General features: G+C 36.6%; 1 protein-coding gene across 1 annotated transcript in view; it reads right to left on the reverse strand.

Annotated features, from left to right (window-relative positions):
- The window catches only part of LOC141312747 (inositol polyphosphate-4-phosphatase type I A-like), a 46,288-nt gene extending 37,060 nt beyond the window's left edge, over positions 1-9,228 (reverse strand). The window contains exons 1-9 of the mRNA XM_073832623.1: positions 9,144-9,228; positions 8,992-9,036; positions 8,420-8,538; positions 4,667-4,783; positions 4,486-4,565; positions 4,256-4,367; positions 4,063-4,153; positions 2,042-2,189; positions 191-321 (exon numbers count right to left, since the gene is read on the reverse strand). Of these exons, the coding sequence (XP_073688724.1) occupies positions 191-321; positions 2,042-2,189; positions 4,063-4,153; positions 4,256-4,367; positions 4,486-4,565; positions 4,667-4,783; positions 8,420-8,538; positions 8,992-9,036; positions 9,144-9,228 (928 nt within the window). The remainder of the gene's footprint in view (positions 1-190; positions 322-2,041; positions 2,190-4,062; positions 4,154-4,255; positions 4,368-4,485; positions 4,566-4,666; positions 4,784-8,419; positions 8,539-8,991; positions 9,037-9,143) is intronic.
- Positions 9,229-17,987: the final 8,759 nt, after the last annotated feature.

Consider the following 17,987-nt stretch of genomic DNA (forward strand, 5'->3'; position numbering starts at 1 on the left):
TTATTTGATTAGTGAACTAGAAATAGCAAAGAATAACTTTTTTTAATGTTTAAATGCTAGTTTAATTCAAATCATTGGACCCCACTGTATGATCATGTGTTTGTGATAAAGTACTGAACATCTGAAAGGTCTGAAGTAAAACGTGCAACACCACAGGAACACCTCTCGCAACCTCCAAATGCAGACTGACCTTTGTAGTCCTGCAGGTCTGTGAGTGTATCCTGATAGGTCTGAAGGATGCTCTGGTACTGCGTCACAATTTGCCGTCTGAGATTCTCCCAACACGGTGATAATTCCCCCAACTCCTCCAGCTCAGATACTCTACGAACATCAAAACACGCGATCATGTAAAGGAGTGCCCTTTTATATACAGTCAAGCCTGAAATTATTCACACCCCTGGCAAATTCTGACTTAAAGTTACTTTTATTTAACCAGCAAGTTTTTTTTTTTATTAGAAATGACACAGGCACCTCCCAGAAGATAATAAGACGATGTACAAGAGGCATCATTGTGGAAAAAATATTACTCATCTTTTATTTACATTTGAACAAAAAGTGGCATGTCCAAAATTATTCATACCCTTCTCAATAATCATTAGAAAAGCTTTTATTGGCTATTATAGCAATCAAATACGTCCTATAATTGTTGACCAGCTTTTTGCATGTCTCCACTGGTATTTTTGCCCATTCATCTTTAGCGATGAGCTCCAACTCTTTCAGGTTGGGGGGGTCTCCTTGCCATCACCCTGATCTTTAGCTCCCTCCACAGATTCTCAATTGGATTTAAGTCAGGACTTTGGCTGGGCCACTGCAAAATGTTAATGTTTTTGTCTGCTAACCATTTCTTCACCACTTTTGCTGTGTGTTTTGGGTCGTTGTCATGCTGAAATGTCCACTGGAGTCCAAGGCCAAGTTTCTCTGCAGACTGCCTGACGTTGTTGTTGAGAATTTTGATGTATTGCTCCTTATTCATGGTGCCGTTTACTGTAGTTAGGTTCCCTGGTCCACCGGCTGAAAAAACACCCCCGAAACATTAGGTTCCCACCACCATGTTTGACAGTGGGGATGGTGTTCTTAGGGTTGAAGGCTTCTCATTTTTAAGCCAAATGAAGGCTACGTCATTGTGGCCAAACAATTCAATTTTTGTTTCATCTGACCATAAAACAGAAGACCAGAAGTCTTCTTCTTTGTCCAGATGAGCATTTGCAAAGGCCAAGCAGGCTTTTGTGTGCCTTATCTGGAGAAGTGGTGTCCTCCTTGGTCTGCGTCCATGGAACCCAGCGGTGAGCAGTGTCTGTTGGACTGTCTGCCTTGAGATGTTGCCTCCAGCAGAGCCCAGATTCATCAGGATGGCCTTGGTGGTGATCCTTTGATTCTTTTTTTACCTCTCTCACTATCTTCCTGGCCAGAACAGGTGTCACTTTTGGCTTCCACCATGTGCTCTGAGATTTTTCATAGTGCGGAACATCTTGTATTTTTTAATAATACTTTTGCACTGTAGCTACTGGAACTTTAAAACAATTAGATATGGTCTTATAGCCCTTTCCTGTCTTGTGAGCAGCCACAATGCGCAGCCGCAGGTCCTCAGTGAGCTCCTTTGTCTTAGCCATGACTGTCCAAAAACCAACAGCAGAGAGCTTCTGTTTTTCACCTGTTGAGTTGATTAAAACAGCTGTTCCCAATTAATCAGAGTAATTATGATGCTTTAGAACAGCTTGGACTATTTTGAATGGTATAGAACTTAGACCATAGAATGTGACGGTTTGCAAAGGGTATGAATAATTTTGGACATGCCACTTTTTGTTCAAATGTAAATAAAAGCTGAGAAATATTATTTTTTCCACAATCGTCTTATTATCTTTTGGGAGAAGCCTGTGTCATTTCCAGTCAAAAAGCAAACAAACTTGCTGGTTGAATAAAAGTAACTTTAGGTCAGAATTTGCCAGGGGTATGAATAATTTCAGGCTTGAATGTATTCTTGCAATTAAAATGGTCATAGTGTGCATGCAACTGTGTGCTTGTCTGAGATTATGATAAATACCTGGAGGAATCCTCTTCCAGTAAGAGTTTGACAAACTGTCGTGGGATGTTAAGTGACAGGACGCTCTCAGCCATTTGTTCCAGGATCCGTAAATGGTTCCCATCAGTGGTTGGAAAACGGTACATGCGCGACATGGTGCCACCAAACACTAAGACACAGAAATAGAATTAAACCATTAAGATAAATCAATTGTGCCAGACTGCAGCATTAAAACTGTATATGCGTGCATTTAGGATATTATGACCTGGTCCTGGATTTCACTTCTGTCAATAAAAATGGAACTAAGTGCCACTGAGCTTGGGAAAAGCACTATGACAACAATAAAACATAATTATCATTAGTTATTCTTAGTATCAGCAATGTTTCTGTCGATATTTTCCAAAGAGACATTAAGCAGCATGTTCCAAGCGGTGGCTGGTGCTTTTCAGAACCGAGGGAGCACAGATGTCACTGATCTGAAAATTTTCTGCAATGTTGCTGCTTTTCAAACTACTACAAAAAGGTGTAAATTAAATAAAAATAGTTTTCTTTCATGTCTGTTCTGCTCATCAAGCCTGCATTTATTTTATCCAAAGTACAACAAAAACAGTAAAATGTTGAAATATTTTTATTATTAGAAAAAAACTGTTTTCTAGGCAATTTATTTCTGTGCTTTCAAAACTGAATTTTTAGCATCCTTACTCTAGTCACGTGATCCATCAGAAATCATTCTAATATTCTGATTTACTGCTCAAAAAACATATTATTATGATGTTGAGTATTATTTTTCTGAAGTTTCTTTGACGAGTAGAAAGTTCAAATGAACAGCATGAATTAAAAATCTTTTGTAAAATTATAAACGTGTTTACCATCACTTTTGATCAATTTGAAGCATCTGTGCTAAACAAAAGTATTTATTTCTATAATTTCTTTAACAAAAACAAAAGGTATAATGAATGATATAGTGTATAGTGTATAAAGTATTCAACCGTTTTAAATATTGATAATAATAATAATAATAAACAAAATTATTGAACAGCAAATCAGCATATTAGAATGATTTCTGGAGGATCATGTGACACTGAAAACAGGATAAATAAAGCTTAAAATTTAGCTTTGATCACAGAAATAAATTAAATTAAATATTTTTTTGAATCAGGTGAGCAGAAGAGCATTCTTTAAAAAAGCATAAATTTTACTGTTCAAAAACTTTTGACTGGTAGCGTATATCTGAATATTTTGTTTACAACTGTTCAAAAGTTTGGGATATATGTTTATTATTTTAGAAAAAAGCCTTTTATTTAATAAGAATGGATACAACTGATCAAAAATTCCAAAAATGAATGAATGAATGAATGAATGAATTTATAAAATATTAAACATTTATTTTAAACAATAAATGTTTAACATTAAAGACTGGAGCAATAGTTACCAAAATTTCAGATTTGTCATCAAAGGAATAAATACAATTTTGAAATATATTAAAATAGAACCCACTTATTTTTTAATATTTTTTACAATATACCTGTTTTTACAAAAACTTTTGCCAAATGTTTTGATTAAGAAGTCTGCTATAAATAGTGAAAATGCCCTTAGTTTAGATATTTTGTTATGTTACGCAAATACATGTATACTTTTTTAACTGTCGCGTCATATTGTGCCTAATTTTTAATTATTAGACATTTGTGAGTCCCAACCATTTGAGAGCTCATCATATGGAGATGGTGTTTTCAGGCAGGACAAAAATACACTGATCGAAAGTCCACAGTCACAGAACAACAGAACAAAGAACAAACAGATGCTTTTTCAAAGCAAAGAGCACTTCTAATGCTTCTAAATACTTCCTGTGAAGCCTGGGGTCCTAACTGAAGCCAAAATGAAGTGTTTAGAGGATTTTGTCCAAAAAACATTTATCTTTGCTCTTGAAATCAATGAAACAGTTATATGCCCCACACATTCGGCCATAAACTACATTTCCATCGCAATGAATAAGTTTTAGGGTGTGAAAAATAAGCCATTCCTCTAGAGGCTGACATTCTTACCGGATCGTAGAAAGGAGTCTTTCCACAGAGAGGCGTATTTCGCACGGACTCCCACAGATTCTGTCAGACTCTCATCCACGGGGAGAACAGTCTGCAGCAATGGCACACGAAAGACCAAAAACATGTCAGAATGAGTAAAAAGTAGTGAACAAACATGCCGTTAGTTGGGTCACTGGCACATAGGAAGGCTTACCCTGCCATTGATGGTCTCTTGTAGTTGTTTGATTGGTGTATGCTGATCTCTCTTCTCCTCTAGCTGCCAGGCAATGACTGTAACACTACCCACATGCTTGTTTTCTGCTGACCTGAGGAAAATGATAACAGATGTCAATATATGCATATGCCTGCGTCCTTTTCAGCAATAAACCTCTACTAGGAGACTGCTCAAACTGTTGTGATTTCAAACAAAGGTGGCTGGATCACCTGAGAGGTAAGTTTAGTCTGTGGTTCTTTTCCAGCAGAAGATCCTTCACTGGGAACATCGCTGAGCCAAGAAGGTACATCTAGAAAGCAAGAAAAATAAAATAAAAGGACGAAAAGATTAAGAAAGAGTAGCAGAATCAGAGCTGTGCTTCTCATTTGTTGTGCGCGGTATGCATCTCACCGTTCCTTGTGAGCGATCTTTTACATCGTACACGGACAGCTTGACCTGTGTGTGCTGGTTAATGTGGGAGTCTTGGAAGAAAGCCACACTGCTGAGGAACATGGGATTATTCGTACCCTGTAAAACAAAGGTCAAACCATTTGTTTCAATTAGTCATCCATATCAGTCCGCATTGTTCTAGAAAAAACTTGACCACAAATGGTCAATGCTAGAGCTGGGCAAAAATATAGATTTTGTGATTAAAGGAACACTCCACTTTTTATGGAACTAGGTTCATTCTCCAACTCCCCCTGAATTAATAAGTTGAGTTTTACCGTTTTGAAATCCATTCAGCCGTTCTCCTGTTCTGGCGATATCACTTTTAGCATAGCTTAGCATAGATCATTGAATCCTATTAGACCAATAGCATCGCGTTCAAAAACGACCAACGAGTTTTGATATTTGTCCCATTTAAAACTTGACACTTCTGTAGTTATATCGTGTACTAAGACCGGCGGAAAATGTAAAGCTGCGATTTTCTAGGCCGATAAGGTTAGGAACTACACTTCCATTCCGGCGTAATAGTCAAGGAAGTTTCCTGCTGTAATATGGACAAAGCAGGCGCAGTAATATCACGCAGCAAATGTGCAAATGCTAACCTAGCTGGGAACTAAATTCAGGCGCTGCGTGATATTACTGCGCCTGCTGCGTCCATATTACTGAAGCAAACTTCCTTGACTATTAAGCCGGAATGGGAGTGTAGTTCCTAATCTTATCGGCCTAGAAAATCGCATCTTTACATTTTCCGCTGGTCTTAGTACACGATATGACTGTAGAAGAGTCAAGTTTTAAATACGACAAATACTGAAACTCGTTGGTCATTTTTGAACGCGATGCTATTGGTCTAATAGGATTCAATGATCTATGCTAAAAGTGATATCGCCAGAACAGGAGAACAGCTGAATGGATTTCAAAACGGTAAAACTTAACTTATTAACTCGTGGGGAGTTGGAGAATGAGCCTATTTCCAAAAAAAGCGGAGTGTTCCTTTAACTGTAACCTTCATTTGAACAATCTTGATAATGATTCTTAAAAACCAACGACCAATCTATATGCCAGATTTCCTCTGAACATTAGGCAGAGTACCATAAAATAAGAAAAACAAACAAACAAACAAATAAAACAAATGCGTCTTTTTATTGTGTACTTCAATTGACTTTTAATGAATTATTTAAAAAGGCTCACAAACACAAGATTTACCATCTGAATCAGAAGCTACAGTATGTTTTTTGTCCAAAGTTGTGAATTTAACCTATGCGCAAAACTGGAATAGAAGTCAAAAAGAGCAAAATCATCACTTCCTTATAAACTGCCACCAAATATCACTAAGAAAAGTAGGAGACGCCACTGAATATATACACTACCGGTCAAAAGTTTTTGAACGGTATAAGTTTGAATGTTTTTTAAATAAGTCTCATCCGCTCACCAAACCTGCATTTATTTGATCCAAAGTACAGTAAAATTGTACAGTGAAATATTTTTTACTATTTAAAATACAGTGTCTTGCAAAAGTATTCATACCCCTTCATTTTTGTCACATTTTGTTTTGTTGCAGCATTATGTTAAACTGCTTTAAATTAGTTTTTCCCCACATCAATTTACACTCCATACACCATAATAATGACAAAGCAAAAACCAGATTTGAATAATAAAATTTTTTATAAACCATATTAAAAATAAAACACTGAAATAAGTACATTGCATAAGTATTCATACCCTTAACTCCATACATAGTTGAAGCACCTTCACAGCCTCAAGTCTTTTTGGGTATGATGTGACAAGCTTTGCACATCTGCATTTGGCAATTATCTGCCATTCTTTGCCTCACCTTTTCACCTCTCAAGCTCTGTCAGCTTGGATGGGGGCTGGCAGACATTAGAGTCCTAGTTGTTCCAATCGTCTTCCATTATGGATAATGCTTCTGTGAACCTTCAATGCAGCAGATTTTTTTCTGAACTCTTCCCTAGATCATTGCCTTAACGCAAGTCTGTCACTGAGCTCTACAGGCAGTTATCTTGACCTCAGGACTTTTTTTTGCTCTGATATGCATTTTCAACTGTTAGACCTTTTCTGAGAGGTGTGTGCCTTTCTAAATCATACTCATTCAAATGAATTTGCCACAGTTTAACTCCACTCGAAGTGTAGTAACATCTAGAAGCAATATGAATGCTCCTGAGCTAAATTTCGAGTGTCCCAGAAAAGGGTATGAATACTTATGCAACGGGATCTTTTCAGTTTTTTTATTTTTAATAAATTTGCACAAATGTTAAAAACCTATTTTTTTCTTTGCCATTATGGAGTAGGGAGTGTAGATTTATGTGGGGAAAAAGTAATTTAAAGTAGTTTAACACAAGGCAGCAACATAAAATGTGAAAAAAATGAAGGGGTATGAATAATTTCGCAAGGCACTGAAACTGTTTTCTATTTGAATATATTTTAAAATGTTATTTATTCCTGTGATTTCATAGCTCTCATAGCTTTCATAGAGTTTTTAGCATCGTTACTCCAGTCACATGGTCCTTCAGAGATAATTCAGAAATCATTCTAATATTATGATTTGCTGCTCAAAAAACGTATTAATAATAATAATAATAATAATAATATGTTGAAAACAGCTGAGTAGAAATTTTCAGGTTTCTTTGATGAATAGAAAGTTCAGAAAAGCATTTGTCTGAAATAAAAATCTTTTTGTAACAATATAAATGTCTCTTTATCTTTTTTGATCAATTTAAAGCATCCTTACTAAATAAAATATTTATTTCAATTTTTTTTTTAAATAGTCAACTTTTGACTGGTAGTGTATATTAAATTACTTGTGAATTTATTTGGCAAATGTGTTTTATCTCCTATTATTTACATTTACTTTTTTTTGCACAAGTCAAACTACCTCAAGTGAGTGTAAAAACTTTTTTGCGCATTAAGGACTTAATTCCCCGAAATTTGGTGTTTCCGTCACTTGCTTCTGATATGACACTCCAAAATGCTCATAAAAACAGGATTACAAAAACATAGATACATGAACTAAATTAACTATTTGATTTCTTTTTCAACAAATCCTATTGCTTTAAAATCCTGAAAAAAATTAGTACAGTTTCCAGGAAAATACTACGCAGCAAAACTGCAACATCAGCATATTAAAATGATCTCAGATGAATTGTGCGACACTGAAAACAAATTTTTCGGCCGATATTTGAAAAATTGTAATTATCTGAATCTGGCAATACGTTTTTTTGTTGGCTGATGTGTCATAAATGGGACTTTTATTTTGACAGCGCCGAGAACGCCAGTGTCTGAGTACACAGTGGTACTCTTGTAAATATGCGGTGGAAACTGACATGGAGGAGACAAAATTGTTGAATAAAGTCATTATTTTTGTTTTCTTTGCGAACAAAAAGTATTCTCGTAGCTTCATAAAGTTAAGGTTGAACCACTGATGTCACATACTATTTTAATTATGTCCTTACTACCTTTCTGGGCCTTGAATGTAGTGCTGTCTATGCAGGGTCAGAAAGCTCTTGGATTTGATAAAAAAAAAAACAACAACCTTAAATTGTGTTCTGAAGATGACAAAGGTCTTACAGGTTTGGAATGATATGAAGGGGAGTAATTAATGACAGAATTTTCTTTTTTGGGTGAACTATCCCTTTAAAAGGTGAAATAGCTATAACATTAATATGCCCAAATGAATCAATTTACAGAATCTGAATCGCTCACCTCAATGATTTCTGTCTGTGCATGTTTGGTCCAGAAAGCCTGAGGAGGTGTGGTACAGCTCACAGCAACAAAACTGTTGGGTTTGCGGTCCAGAGACGGCGTGGTTAGCTCGCTGCAGACTATACAATCACACACAAGCACATATACATTTACATTCAGGGTCACGACAGTGTGAAGATTTTCCACAAGAAGCATTGTATATATGAATGAGCTACAGTGCACCTCAAGTGTTATTTGTAAAGACCAGCCGGTTCTTAGTGATATAATCAGACCTCCACTGTTAAACCACTTTATTTACAACTTATGAGAGATAGAGGCAGTCACTTAATACAAACGCAGCTGCTTTAGTGGTTAACTTCACTTAAGCATACAGTAGGACACTCAAAGAAATATTTATACTACTGTTCAGCGCCATTTACAGTACAGTCTATGATCAGATCTGTTAGCCAGCTGAACCATTAGATCTCCAGTAGTGATGACTGCTAATGGAAAAGTGCTCATTTGTGGTGCCATTTCTGTTGCTTTAGAACAATTTTGAGGATGGGATGGTTGGAAAAAAAATCAAGACAGACCTAGACTGAACTCTAGTACTGGCTCATCTGGATCTTGACTGTTTCCTAGAAAGAGGAGAAAGAGCTTATATAATTCTGACTTAATGTAATGTAAAAGTAAAATCAAATACAAGATTATATCAAAAGACAAACTGAGAAGTACTACTGTATACCTTCCAATGCTAGTCCAAGCATCTCTGAGGACAGCTCGAAAGTGTTCGACCTGTACACCGACCACGGCCGTTCCCTCCGTGACATTTTGGCAGGATGTTTGTGTGTGTGTGTGTGTGTGTGTTGAAGTAACAGGAGTGGTGGAAACCCACACACAGCCAGACACACTCCTGTGTGGCCGTTTCCGCCTCTGTTATCTGAGAGCGAGAGAAAGAAAGAGAAATACTTTTTTTCAGAAATGGTGAAAACGCAGGAACATTAAAGTAGTGTTTGACAAACAACTGAACTTCACAAGACCACTTTTTCCTACAGGCACCACTGGATGGTTTTAGAGTACAATCGCAGCTTCCAGAATTGAAATAGAAACAATCGGTTGCTTCCTTTCAACTATTTAACTTTTGAAAAATTCCACTATTTGAAAAATTCAATATTAGCAATATCCTTTGCTCTGCTTCTGGGGTTGTTAAATGCTAGGGATGGGACAATACAACTTGGTTCTTTTCATTCAGTTAGAGGTCATGCTGTGATGTATCGATCTCCTGTTGGTCACTTGGTGTCATGTGATGCGAATTCGCAGGTCAGAGTTTACTAAGCTTGAACTTTGGAACGCAGCGAAATACAAAAACTTTCCGGTCTGACGCATTAGCATGCGTATGAATGAAAGTCAATGGAACGAAAAGTGCAGCGTGACCGCACCTAAGCTGTTTTGAGCTCGGACAAGTTTGTTTGCTTTGCAGTCTGAGCTGACAAACGACCCGCACTGTGCAGCTAAAACGTAGCGCAGTTTAGTTTAGTTTGTCATTAGATGTTTCTCATATGCAACTTATGAGTTGAACAACGCAGTGGTCACACCAGTGCGACCACTCACAAAAATTAGTCCCATCGGCAGAAAAAATTGTCTCAAAACGTCTAGAGCCCTGAGAGAGCAGATGGCTCTGAATGCTTTCGTCTGCGCGTTGCTGCTTAAAGTGCAACAACTTTTTCCTACCACCTTTTAGGAAAAAGTTAAATAATTAAATATAAATAAATTCTGAGGAAAACCAATGGATTTTTAAATCATTTTAAAAAGAATTGCGATAGTTAGGTGTATTGATTTTTTCTCTCTCACCCCTATTAAATACAAGAAATAAATTCAACTGTGAGATTTATTGAGAAGGCAAAGTATGGCAGAGACATTCATAACAGATAAAACCAGTGAACCAGATGGCACTGCTCTGAAGAAGCCTGTCTAATACACCTCCTCCACTCGCTTCTATGATTATTTTATATCCCTAAATAAGCAAAATTTGTATACCTTCAAAACTACTATGTCAGAAAGAAAGGGCTGCCCGCCCACATGTGATAAAGAGAGTTCCTATTCTCTACATATATTTACCCATCTAGATTTTTCAAGCACTTGAAATACCTTCTATGAATCATTTGTGCCTCTAGTAGGCATATAGATAACTTCATAACGTTAACAGACATGGTTGATGAACAGAACCTTGCATGCCCACCCTGCCCACATCATACTGTATGAGTCAAACATGAACAAGAGGAACTGATGTTAAATCCAACACACACACACACACACACACACACACACACACACACACACACACACACACACACACACACACACACACACACACACACACACACACACACACACACACACACACACACACACACACACACACACACACACACACACACACACACCTAATCTCAACAAATGCACTGTTTAGAAATTCACATAGTGTGGTCCAAAGGTCTGAGAGTACATTTTATATCTGGGATTTATTTTACGTAGACATGGAAATAAATAAAGTTTTAGGGGAACTTACCAAGTATAAAAAAAAAGAAAAAGAAAAAAGTTATAGCCTACTGGAAATATAATTTATATAAATAAAATTGTTGTGAGAATTCTCACACAAATGTCTCAACCACAGACTGCAAAAACAGCAGTGATAACAGGGCAGTATGTGAATGGTGTGTGTGTGTGTGTGTGTTTGGATGCAGTATGTTGTGGCAGCTTGTTGACTGCATGTTGAGCTGCAAGCACGTGTCTGTGTCTTTTTCACATCAGAACATTGTGGAGGAGAGAGATTCCCCTCCTTAATTCATCTTCTCACTATACTTCCTGTGAGAAAACAGTGGGTAATAAGTACTATCTATCTTTACGAATCATCTTTTAATGGTCTTAGGTTAACCATCAAAAATTATTCAGACAACTGACAGAAATACGACAGAAAATGTCATAAATTCTGCTCAGCTGGTTGTCTCCATGGAGATGACGTTTTATGGTATTGTCACTCTCTGTGGGATTGGTCTTTCACTGCTGCTAAAACACAAAAAAATAAAATAAAATACAAGACCTGCTGTGGGAGATTAATAAAGCAAGTGGGCTGCAAACTTTCACTTGCTATTGACACAACCACAATGACCCTTTTCTGCAGCTTCTGCAAAAGCTGTGACAAAAAAAAAACGTTATGAAAGTCGTGAGGCATCAAAATGTAAAATTCTTGACTTAAAATCCTAGATTTAACTTAAAATTAATATATTTCAAATTTGTTTGGAACAAATTCTTATCATCATCATCATCAACATTATTATTGATAGCAAGTCAGTCAATGTTATCATACCTGTTCTTTTGTTTCTATGTTCCATGGCAATACTGACTTCTAAAATTGACTTCGGACTAAAATGAGCACCTTTTGTACCTTCTTAAAGCCAACAATGGACAATAGACCTTTTTTACAGGAACCGTAGCAGGTTGTTTAGTAACAGAAGCTTCTCTGCCACATGCGAGACAATTCCTCTTATGCTATTTAATGAGATTTTGCATTTAATAGCCTTGTAGCCTCTACGCGAACATGGCTAAAATGTTTTATTTATGCACTAATAAAAAAAGAAAGTGATCACTGCTGGGCATGAGGACTTTCTTGCACAGCAGGAGAGCACAAATCTAAACTGAATTAGCAATTGGGCTTAACACTTGGAATAGGTTTCTTTAGATTTAGCAAGTTTTCTTATGCTGTTAGGCTTGATTTGGATTCCTTCACAAGAGTCTCACCACACAGAGAGGTGGAATCTGGATTGTATCTTCCGCAAACTACTTTTTTGCAAACTATGATGTCTTTTTAAATAACGACAAATATCATCATTAGGCATTTAAACCTATGCTATGCTTTTTAAAAATAGTATATGCAATCCTTTAGTAAATAACCTGACATTTTCAACTACTATCATATATGATAATGTTTGACCTAAAAAAAATCTGTCAGCTACAATGTGATATCTGATCTTTACCAAATCAAACTCAAAGTCTACATTACTTTTAAGAAAGGAATAGTTTTTGAACAGTTAGATTTTAAAGAATTTTGAAAAACATTTTTAAAATGTTTTTTAAAGAATTCTCTTCTGCTCAGCCTGCATTCATTTGAACATATAGCAAAAGCATTAATACTGCAATACTGAAATATTTTTACTATTTAAAATAACTGCTACTATTGGAATTTCTATTTGAATACATTTATTTTAAAATGTATTTAAGAATTTTCAGCATCATTATTCCAGTCTTCAGTGTCACATGATCCTTCAGAAACTATTATAATATGCTGATTTGCTGTTCAAGAAATGTTATTTTTTATTATTATCAATATTTAAAACAGTTAAGTTTTTTTTTTTTTCAGGATTCTTTGATAAATAGAAACATCCGAAGATCAGCATTTATCTGAAATAAAAAGCTTTGTAACATTATATACTATACCATTCAAAATCTTGGAGTCACTATAAATTTTTTTGGGGGAAAAGAATTTATAGAAATTAATACTTTTATTTACCAAGGATGCTTTAAATTGATCAAAAGTGACAATAAAGGCATTTATATTGTTACAAAAGATTTCTATTTCAGATAAATGCTGTTCTTTTAAATGTTCTATTCATCAAAGAAACCTGAAAAAGAATATTCAGCCGTTTCAAACATTATACTAATAAATAAATAAATAGATTTTTTGCAGCAAATCAGAATATTAGAATGATTTCTGAAGGATCATGTGACTGGAGTATTGATGCAAAAAATTCAGCTTTGGAATCTAAATTGCATTCTAAAATATATTCAAATAGAAAACAGTTATTTTAAATAGTAAAAATATTTCAAAACTTTACTGTTTTTGCTGTGCTTTGGATCAAAGAAAGACAGGGTTGGTGAGCAGAAAGACTAAAAACTTTACTGTTCAAAACTTTTGACTGGTATATGTGCCACATCTTCAGCAAACGGAAATGACAAATGACTGTTTTCGAACAGGTTTCTTCAATGTTTGCCATTGGACAGTTACACAGGCAGACTTGTCTTAGATCCATGCAACTGGTTAGGTCAGTGTTGCAGTTTCTAGTTAGCTGGGATGGCCAAATAAACATTGACACTCCTTGTCAAAAGGACGGTTCACCTAAAAATGAAAAGTTGATGTTTATCTGCTTACCCCCAGGGCATCCAAGACGTAGGTGACTTTGTTTCATGCTCTGGCTGTTGTAAACACACTCAGGACAGTTGGACATTGCGGTGGATCAGAGGTAAAAAATGATATAAATTACTGTTCAGTTTCTTGCACAGATCCATTGTTTCGCATCTTAACACCTCAATGTACTGTTACGAGCTACAAGGTTTAATTTGGTTCTGTCTGTGTATGTTTTTTGTCTCTCAAAGCCATTGGTCCGATTGACTGCTATTATATGACTGACAGACTGCAACAGTTTGAGTTAAAAATCGTTGTTTGTGCTCTACTGAAGAAACAAAGTCACCTACATCTTGGATGCCCTGGGGGTAAGCAGATAAACATCAAATCCTTCAAACATAATCTAGTGCTACATGAACTGAAAGACTGCTTTCATGATGATTTATGAAGGTAAATGTTTATGATTTCAGTCATTTCAAATCAAATGCACTGGTTACAGACAGTGCTTGACAACCATGGCCGAATCCAAACTTCTTGGTCTCAGTGGATCAGAAAGAGACTTTAACACCAATATTGAGTGCCATATATAGGTCCTGGAGACCCCACCAGATTTATGAGTCACTTGAACTGGAACAGGAAGACAGGGAGAGCTTTTTCAGATAATCCCTATGGACTACCTGACACACTTTTTCTTCATGTGTCCTGCTGAAAACGGCACACAAATTCTAACAGACTCCTCCAAGTGAGTATGAAATACTGTAGGAGTCCAATGTCGTTTCAAAGCAAGAAATGCTTCAGCAAACACTAGCAGTTGTCTTCTTTTAGTGTGTTGGTTTCCTGCAGAGGGCATAGAGAGCTGAAGTGAAAACACTTTTCACTTCTCTCTTGCTGGTTACAGCATTTTTCATGTGTAACAGAGAGGAACTTAATATAAGATGCAGCTGGTTGCCCCAAACCTCCTTAAATGGCCGAGATATTTCCTTTTGTCTTCGATCTACCTGAGGTGACAGCAGCAGGCTTTAATTAAAAGGTTAGTTTACTCAAAAAAGAAAATTATCATCATTTACTTACCCTCATGCTGCTTTAAATCCATAATACTTTCATTTATCTTTGACACACAAATGAAGATATTTTAAAAGAAATCTGAGAGGTTAAAATCCATTCCAGGTAAACTATCAATCTATATTAATTGAGCAGTTTAATCCAAGTCCTCTGAATAATCAAGGTCTATTACAGTAAACCACTGCTCAAAGGTCTGTCATAGGTCGGCTCATCATGTTTTCCATCATCTTTATGAACTTTAGCTTAAAATAGCTGAAAATTTTGTTGGATGGAATTTAAAATGGATGCTAAGTTTTCTTTTTTGGTTGAACTATCCCTTTAACAAACTGCCATGTGACGTATATAAGACCCTGACTATAAAGTCTACTTTTAAAGTATGAAACCAAAGGCGCCTTACATTTTAAGCCTGCTGCTTAAAATTCAAATATCTTTTTCTTCAGAGATAAGCATGGTCAAAACAAGCTTTACTCTTTTCAAATATCCATGAGAGAGACAGAGAAAGAGTGAAGAAAAATTTGTGTTTGTTTTAGATGACTTTTTCCACAGGCACTGAGTCAGGAGAAGAACAGAGGCTGGATACCGTAAAAGGGCAAACCTAGTTTCCCAGTTTTCACTTTCTGTCTGACTGCCAAACCTCAAACCCATGGTCCTTCTCCTCTTACACTCAGAAGCTTTCTCTCTTTCACACAAACGCACACACACGCACACACACACACAGAGTAAAATGACAAGATGTTAAGAAGGTGAATGGCCTGAACCTCCCTCAGATGTTCTTCTGTACCTTTAGTTAAACTTCCCACACACAGAGAGAGAAAGAGAGAGTTAACAAACCAAGCTCAACATGATCCAGAACTGATCATCTCTATAACACATCAGTGTCTCCTTTCCTCTTCCCACACACCTCTCATTTACAGCTGCATCACTTCCTCCCACACTCACACTCAGGTAAAACTTTCTACAGTATTAAACTGTCATTTTTACCCTCTCTCAACACTGTCAACTCCAAACCATCTTTCGATTTAAAATGTTCAACAATGGAACAGTTCACCAAATAATATACCACAAAATATAACATTCGTCAAACCCCAAAACAACCCAATCTTATCCTGCTTTTCATAAACAAGCAAGTTTCTAGTAATTGAGTATATACAGTGGTGGCCAAAATGATTAGAACACTGGTGTTTTCACCAGCTAAAAAATGGTTTTAAATCAGTTGTTTCCTACTGACACACTACAGCAAAATATATAGACCAATTATAGGTTTGTAAACATTCAGGATGTGCGCGCATCATGGTTGCGGAAAACCCGGGAGAGCTAGCCTTTATGGCTAGAGAATTACACGGTTATGGTACAAATTAGTTAAATTAAAAAATATATATATTATAGATTTTCCGAGACTGATTCCATTCGGAATAGGCCGCAAGGGTCGATTAACAAAGCTGAGTACTCATTCTGTGCGTCAGGTGCAAAACCTGGCTTCAAAAAACAGATGCATGAGTGCTGCCAGAATTGCTTTAAAAGGTTGCAGAAGTAGAAGGTCAGCTTGTCAGTGCTCAGACCATACGCCACACACTGCAACAAGTTGGTTTGCATGGGCGTCATCCCAGAAGGAAGCCTCTCCTGAAGCTGGCTCACAAGAAAGCCTGCAAACAGTTTGCTGAAGACAACCTGTCCAAGGGCATTAATTACTTGAACCATGTCCTATGGTCTGATGAGACTAAAGCTGCATTCACACTAGCAGCGACTTTTGGCACTGCATGTTGCCAGAGGCTGGCAATGAGGTTTCTAGTGGGCGTTTTCACTATTGGTTGCCTTGACAGCGAATCAAGTTTCCTGCCGCTAAATACATTTGAGGCAAAAGACTAAATTTAATATAAATATAAATTAAATCCGTACATACAAACAAAAATGAATGAGAAGCAGAGCCTACTTTTTTCTATTGCATATGTTTATCTACAGCTGAGAGGAGAACGATCACATGAGCTCAACCGTCTTCTTTCCTATTGGCTGTCGCTCCAGAAAGTCGCTTTTCATTTGCATAAAGTTAAAGGATTCTGAACGGCGCGACAAAATATATTCAAGTTTAATTTCTATAGTATTGTCCCTTGAGAAGATGTACTAAAATTGTTGCTGAAATGTGAGGGGTGTACTCACTTTTGTGAGACACTTTAAAACCATTTTTAGCTGGTAAAAATACTAGTGTTCTAATAATTTTGGCCACCACTGTAGTTACAGTCTTTTACATAGGAATACACATATTAGCGATCGACTGATATATTCACAATTCTTATTTATTTTTTATTTAGATTTAGATTACTATTAGCATCACTTAGCAGTTACTTGAAGGGAAGTATTAGGTCATCAACATAACCTTAAGAGTATAATCTATTTAAAGAGAGTGCTTTCCCTTTAAGAACACATGTTTGACTTGAACAACAGCTGTGTGCATTAGTGCATAAAAATGAGTTAATTCTATTTTCTAACTGAAGCGCTCTTTTCTAATGCATATTTCAAATGACATTATCTTTCTGTACATTGTAATGATGTACATTGATTGATGTTCAAACATACATATACATATACACTGCTGTGACATTTCTCCATCACTGGACATTGTGCCACAAAAGAGGCTATTTAGAACCAGGTCACAAAGATTTTGTAATTTCCTTGTTTTTTGGTGTGCACATTATCACACTCGCAATCTTGCACTGTTTACTAGCTCAGAATCCAGCAAGACCTCCTCTTTTCCACCAAATCACTCCTCCTTCATTGTGTTCTTGACTGTTGTCATAACCTTTGTGGATAAGATGTGATGTGGATAAGATATGAATGTGTATTAGATATGAAGTAAGCCTGTGGAATTTTTTAGTGTCCAAACCATTTGCATCCTTATTATTAAAGCTGTTATTCAAGGCATTACATCTGCCTCAAGCTTTAGAGCCTAGTTTCAAAATAAACCAGTGTGTTAAAGTTTCTAGGGTAGTGGAGGATGTCTGAGAACCAGGGGAAAAAACATTGAGAACAGTAAGTATATAGGGTAATAATAGTCCTCTCCTAATGTTTTGTGACGTCCTGAGAAACTTCCACTATGTAAAATCTCCAGATGGCCTCACCAGCATTAGAGACACTGATCCATGAGCTTGAGTAGCAAACACCGCACTGAGAATTGTGTGTGATGGAGAGATAAATAGGGAGAAAAAGAGAGGGATGGAGAGACCCCTTGTGCGAGCGTGTATGTGTTTTTGTGCTCAGGAACAAAAAAAAGCTACCCCTCCTTTTAGGTGGTCTGTTCATCCAATTGGAGCTTGCATAATTTCTTTAGAGGACAACCACAGATGTTACCCTTTG

The sequence above is a fragment of the Garra rufa genome, unplaced genomic scaffold, assembly GCF_049309525.1.
Source record: "Garra rufa unplaced genomic scaffold, GarRuf1.0 hap1_unplaced_005, whole genome shotgun sequence".
NCBI classification, from domain to species: domain Eukaryota; kingdom Metazoa; phylum Chordata; class Actinopteri; order Cypriniformes; family Cyprinidae; genus Garra; species Garra rufa.